This window comes from Anarhichas minor, unplaced genomic scaffold, assembly GCF_050575085.1.
Source record: "Anarhichas minor isolate MPS153535 unplaced genomic scaffold, ASM5057508v1 ptg000037l, whole genome shotgun sequence".
Lineage (NCBI taxonomy): Eukaryota > Metazoa > Chordata > Actinopteri > Perciformes > Anarhichadidae > Anarhichas > Anarhichas minor.
The window spans coordinates 1,996,615-2,003,527 of record NW_027466483.1 but is presented as its reverse complement, the minus strand read 5'-3'; the positions used below and the strand labels follow the sequence as shown (position 1 = coordinate 2,003,527).

General features: G+C 44.1%; 1 protein-coding gene across 1 annotated transcript; it reads right to left on the bottom strand.

The window, feature by feature from the left end:
- Positions 1–4,492: 4,492 nt before the first annotated feature.
- On the bottom strand, positions 4,493–6,502 carry LOC142966331 (leucine-rich repeat transmembrane protein FLRT2). The gene has a single exon (XM_076107031.1). It carries the CDS (start codon positions 6,500–6,502, stop codon positions 4,493–4,495), a length of 2,010 nt encoding a protein of 669 aa, XP_075963146.1.
- Positions 6,503–6,913: the final 411 nt, after the last annotated feature.

Sequence of the window (6,913 nt, the reverse complement as noted above, 5' to 3'; positions counted from 1 at the left end):
TAAAGATGTGGGTCAACCTCACACAAACTGCAACAAAAACAAATTAGCTGGATTTTGTGTCCTTAATATGTAAGGAATTGTATGAAGGGAAAGTTTTGAAAATCGCCTAAATATGATCCTACCAAAAACTTTTACCAATAGTTCAGTGACTGTACAAGCCTACATTGTTGTGCATGCAAGACTAGACCACACTATATTTAACATACAGTGAATTAGTACTGGTTTGGTCCTATTCTACCCTATTCCGGTCTGGTTCTACCCAGACCGGGTACTATTTATGTTATGTTATGTTTATTTTATTTGATATGGACATCACAGTAGCATTAGAATTGTCACTTAATATATGTAATTTATGCACAAGGACCACATACACTGTGTTTAGTGTTTGTAGCGAAACAACCCATGTCTGCTCTGATTCTACCGGAACTGGTCCTACTCCACTGAGAGCTGGTCCGACTCTACCCATATCCGGTCCTTTATTCCAGGATTTCAGGTTTTTTCCCTTCGGATTATAAACACTTTAATTACTTCAGGAGTACGATGTAAGTAAAATAGCTTCTGTTGTAATTTTTATATGAAGTCAAATTACATTACCAGTTCTGAGCTGTATTGTATGATATATATATATGTATATATATGCACACACACATACATACATATTTATTTCACTTACAACTACTGGTATGTTGCCAAAAAAAAGTTGACATAATTAATTGACATATAGGGTACATCCCAAGTCTCTTAGGGTACATCCCAAGTTTCTTAGGGTTCATCCCAAGTCTCTTAATTGTCGATCCTCGCTTGAACCGGAAGTTGTTCTTCTCCGCCATATTGACGGCCGTCCCAAAGCCTGATCTTAAATGATATAACTCATCAAACCCGACACTCAGGAATGATCAGCCTCACGTGACTGAATGAAAATGATGATACAAATATTTAAAAAAGTGTTTCTTCTCTCCAGCTCTCTCTGACTTTAATTGTATCCATAATAAAAGTTATTGAGGGAAACATCAGATCTTGAAAACACAAATCTTTCTACTAAATGAAGAAAGTTGTTTGTGGTCCTTTTGTTGTTCAGTCTACAATGAACATTTAGAATATAAAGCTTGAGTTTAATCTGTGATCCGTCTTCACTGTTTACATGTTGAACAAAATCTCATCAGTCCGATCGGCTGCAGCGTCCAATCACATGACAGATGAACAATGAGGGGGCGTGTTGGCCGTTAAAAGACTTCCTGGAAGACTTCCTGGAAGTCTGTTCTCGTCTGTCCACTTCTCTGAGGCTGTGGCCCCAAACGGGACCCCCCCTATTCAAATTGTTAGCCATAAAAGGAGTAGAACGGACATTGAACTGTTTGTAGTGGTCATTGAGTGAAAAGGCCAGTTGTTTGTTGTTATGGTGACAACACACGTCAGTTGGGCCGTAAAGTATACATGTCCGTTCTACTCCTATTCTATTTCTATAGCTGTAGACCAGGGTTGGGCAAACTTTTTGGCTCGGGGACCACATTGAGTTTTAAAATTTGACAGACGGGCCGGTAGCAGTAGCAGATGAATGGAGAGTGTTTGTGTGAACTAATATAAATTACAAGTAAAAGCCATTATCTGAAAAGTAAAGAAAACTTACATTTAATTTCAGTGGTAATAGTGTTGTTGGTCACCATTTTTAGCCAGTGCATCAACGTTTGGTGTCAGTTTGGTTGTGGCAATTCTCAAAACAGATCTGAAGTGTTCATCAGTGAATGTCTGTGGTCTATTTAGCAATTTTGATTCTTTGAAGGGATCATACAGATATTTGACTTTCACATTTAACATTAACAGGGCTCTGCTCTGTCAAGTGATTCCTTGTCTCTCCCCCCTGTGTCACGGTGTGGGTACATCTCACTGGAGTCAGGAAACGTATCAGAATACCCTTATTTTATTGGCTAAACTGCATCACGTGACCTGATTTACAACGCATTGGTCGGTGTTTTTCCTGCACCGCTGAACAAGTACCGTAAATGCTGGAAAGGAGCGTGAATAACTCCGCTGCATCAAGCAAAGACCCGCGACCCACTGAAAACGGGTCCGCGACGAACCACCAGTTGAGAATCACTGGTCTACAGGATCGTGACGAGCGGTGAACAGCTGTTTGTGTGGCGTGTCTTCCGTCTCTTCCTGCTTCCTTCACCTACATTCCCCTGGGTCCTAAGCCCCTCCAAGTATAGCTTCTTATCACCAACGTACATTTATAACAAATACCACACATATTACACGGTAATCAGCGTTGCATATGTGTCAAACTCTATCGGTGCATCTCCGGTCTGTCTTTGTTCATCCTGCATCGCTCTGTTCTGTTCTTTAATGTAATGTTACTGGAGCGACGGAGCCTCTCCCAGCTGTTAGCAGACTGTTGTGCTAGCAGGCTCGCGAGTGAGCTGTACCCAGCATGCAGTTCGGCGGTGAAATTTTATATATGTACAATTATTAGTGTTACAAATTGTTTATGTGTCACAGACTGTTGTGTGCTGTGGTGTTCTTCTCTGTTAAAGAGCGTTAGTTGTGGTTATTAATTGTGTTATAAAGTTATAACCATGACTAGGGTTCCCTCTCAATACATATAAGACAACTAGCTCCGACCGCAGTGCTTTCAGCAGCAAACAATACATTTATGTTGAAGACAGACAGCAGTTGTTTCAGCTATGCACCGGTATGATGGTGTGTGAAGAATTCATATCATACGGGAAATTAAAACTGGTATACCACCCATCCCTAGTCTTTATTATAGTTTGGACAATTTTGTACCAGTATTTGACGGGCCGGATTAAAAAGCCCAACGGGCCGCATATGGCCCGCGGGCTGTAGTTTGCTCATGCCTGGTGTAGACCATTGTCACAGGTTCTGCTTTTGTTTCCACGCTACTCAAACATTTCCCTAAATTACACTGCTCACTAGTTGATGAATCCATGTCCCAGGTCCTCAGCCACAGCTGGTCTGCAACACAACAAACTGAATAAATAATGCAGGACTTATGTTTAAGAAAGGAAGCGTGTGTCCGAAACATTCCGGTTTATAAAACATAACCATGTTTGTTGGTTATGTTTACATGTTCGGGGTATTGGAAGCTCCAGGTTTCAGGCTTATTTGATAGCTTTAGAGAGCAAAAATGTAATGGTTCAAAGAAAGATTTTCAACACTGTCCTGGTCATTAAATACTCCTTTAATTTGAACAAATTCAGCCTCTTGTTTTACATCTTTGGTTCTCACGTGCATGCCCACAGCTGCACAAGGTTCAGCAGCGATGCTGCATTAATATGTTTTGTGTTAAGTAGAAGTTAAGTGCAATCTCTTTGTGACTCTTGAACTTGCACTAGTCATCCTCAAAAGACCCTTCCCTCTCCAAGCAGACCTCTGCTATACTGCTGAGCTCTCCCACCTGAGTATTGTAACAGTTTGAGTCAGTGATTATTCTGGGACAGATCACGAGGGATAAGTTCACTTTTGGAGATATGTTTTTAATTAAATGTGTAACGAGGTAAATAAATAATCATGAGCAAGAGATTTCCTCAACACCAATTCAATTGTATATACAGTACACCTTTTGTGCAAAAACATGGATTCAAAAGACATTGTAAGCTGATAACTTCAAGGCACATATATATACTGTTTAACCATAACGTTATTTTTGCTGAACAAAAGGAGAAGAGTTGGTTCTTAATTGGTTAAACATACAGTAGATGGCAGATGTGCTTCTTTGTTGTGGCTCACTGTGATACCCACCATCAAACACAGCCAGCACTAATAACGTGACCCCTTAACTGATAATGTATTCATCTTGAAAAGCAGAGGAAAGCACTGCAGCCTGCCACTTTCTGTGAATGTTTAATGAGTATGACCGTTACATTTCCTTTTGAAGCAGAGTAAAATCCAATTTGCATAAAATATGTCCTCTTCCTAGAGCAGGAATCCAATAATTTGCATCTCTATCGACTGTAGTGCCAATTAAACAAATATGCCAAATAACTGTGATGACTTGATGAAAAACAGTCACAGTAAAAGTGAGGTGGGCTGTATGGTTTCCAGAAAACGACACCCTCTAGTGGTGAGTGTGGCTGATTCGTGTCAGTCTCTTTTCTCCCTCTCTCATGCAGAGTTGGACCAGCTGCTTTCAGTACTGGTATGATGCACTGCACCTACAGTGAGGATTCTGTATCTGTCTTGGTTACAGTATACATTGACTATTCCTTAAAAACTTTGAACAAAACCCAGCCTTAATACTTACTTAATAAATGAATCCTGATTTACATGTCTGCGCACAGAACTCAAACAGCACAACTCCAGAAACCAATCATTTTTAAATCAAACGTTATCATATCAAAAATACTGTCCAGTTAGTTGTATAAATTACATTTCTCGAAAACACAGGGGTTTCAAATAGTATTAACACTGTACAGTGTCCAGTAAAGTGTGGGTAGTTGTCAGTAAAAAATGCTCCTGATGCTCCCCCAAACCATCATGTGCCAGAAAAGTCGGCATCCTGAACATTGTTCTTGCAGTAAACTGTGCTGTTGTTCTCCAGGGGACAGTCTCGGAAGCCGATGCCCCCATTAGGGGTGTAAATAGGCTGAATGTGGAAATCTCCCTTGAGGAGCTGTTCGTTGTTGAGTGAGACTATATGGAAGCTAGTCTCAGTCATTTCCAGGATGGAATTGTCTTTCTTGGTCCCTGCCTCGCAATAGTCATCTTTTCTCCGACCCTGGTTGTATTTCCACTTGGTGGAGGACTTGGAGCGGCTCTTCTTGTGTATGTGCCAGCAGAAGACGCTGAGTGCCACCAGCACCACAATCACAGCACCACCAATCAGTCCAGCCAGCAAGAAAGGCGAGCTGGGTTCCTGTTGCATGGCCTGTTCAGGCCCCGACGGTCTTTTGTTGTTGTTGTCGGGGCTGAAAGAGGCCACCGTGGTCACGGCCTCAGTGCACACAGTATCATCTTTGGGCCGGTAATTATTGAACGCATCCAAGGGAATGACACAGATCCGATAGGTTGACTTTGGCTCAAGGTTAGCCAGTCGGATCCCTCGGTGATCCCCACCCACTATCCTCTCCCTGACCGTGTCCCCTGTCAGACTGGGACCCATCCTGGCCCAGGTCACCTTGTAGGCAGTGACTGGAAAGGCGGCCACCCAGCTGACGTGGATAGCTGAGCCATTCAGTATGGCAAACGTGACCTGCAAAGTCTCCTTCCTGGGGTCTAAAGGTTTCTTAGTCCTCAACCCCCCCTCTCTGGTTGAATAGACAGGGTAGTGGGTGGTTAACTTGGGGAAGGGTTGCCTGGAGGAGGGGGAAACATAGTGAGTGACCAGGGGGGGGAAGTCTGAGGAAGAGGACAGAGCAGTGTCAGCCAGTGAAGAGGACAGGGGTGCGGCCGCTGTGCTCTGTGGGCACTGGACCAGCTCAGCACTCAGCTCCCTGATCACCATGCCCCGGAACTTTTCAGGTTTATGGCACATGAAGCCTCGCACATTGAGCGAGGACGGCAGAGATTTGAGCCATGACACCACCCATTTGATGCTACAGTCGCACAGCCAAAGGTTGTTCCGAACAGTGAGCTGTCTGAGACCGCGGAGGCCATCAAAGACCCCCTCTGTCAATGACTGCAGCTGGTTGTTAGAAATATCGAGTCTCTCCAGCTTGTGCAACCCTGCAAATGCACTGGCATGGATCCTGTTTATCTGATTTTCCTGAAAGTTTAATTTGACGAGTACCTCCCCTGGGAGGAACGGGGGAGGGTATGTTAGTGAGTTGCGGGCCAGGGACAGCTCCCTGAGGGTGACCAGGTCCTGAAAGGTCCCTGGTGCAATCCCTTCATCTGTCAACAGGTTCCCGTCCAATAGGAGGCGCTGCAGGTGGGTGACATTCCTAAATGCTTCCTCTGCAATAACAGCGATCCGGTTCTCGTCCAATCGCAATTCTTTCAGATCATCTGGAAGACCAATAGGCACACTGCTCATGTGGTTTTTGGTGAGGAAGAGCATCTTGAGGCTTAGTGCCTGGCGAAAGGCCCCTTCCTCCACCCCTACAGTAGAAATGGAGTTATCATCCAAGTGCAGCTCCTCCAGCCAAAGAAGCTGAGCCAGAGCTGCTCTGGAGATGGTCTGAATGTTGTTCTCCTGCAGATGGAGAACCCTCACATTTTTGGGCAGGTTGATGGGGAACTCATCCAGCTGGTTGCCATAGAGAAACACAGTTTCCACAGAGGCCACATGGTGGAGCTCCAGGGGAAAACCAGCGTTATTGATTTGGTTGTTGTGGAGGTAAAGGGTTTTGTAACCTTCACCGATTCCCAGAGGCACTGAGGTCAGGCTCCGCTCATTGCAGTAAACAAAGGTGCGATCACAGCGACACTCCTCGGGACAGTTGGAGGCCCGGGAGAACTGGAGGTGAAGGCCCAACAGTATAGGTATCCACGGCCTTATAAAGGAGGCCCAGTCCTTATTCCACAGACGCCACTGTATCTCCATTTCAAACAGATCAGAGCAAATACAGACACCAAATCAGAAAGAAATGTGACAAATTAGAATTCAAATCCAACAGAACAGTCATTGGATTTTGTCTGTTTGCTTAATAACACCATCATGTCAGGCCTGGTGCTTAAGAGTGTCTTGAGTAATCCCTTGGTAGTTGTCCTAAGCTTCCCAACACCAGAGTAATGATCTCATTAAGCAATATGATTCCTTCACCAGCCACTGTCCATAATTGAGCTGGGAGACATTATTTAAATCCATCACATTTTCACCCTCTCTTCTCTTTTACCGCCGGGTAGAGCTCTTTTCACAGCACTCGGTGTTGACATGCACAACACACACAGAGGGTTATCTGTGGACGTCCTCTTCCTCGCTTCCTTCCCTTTCACGTCACACACTGATGGTTCC

Coding starts and splice junctions, on each gene's coding strand:
- LOC142966331 (XM_076107031.1), bottom strand. CDS start 6,502: ATGGAGATACAGTGGCGTCTGTGGAATAAGGACTGGGCCTCCTTTATA.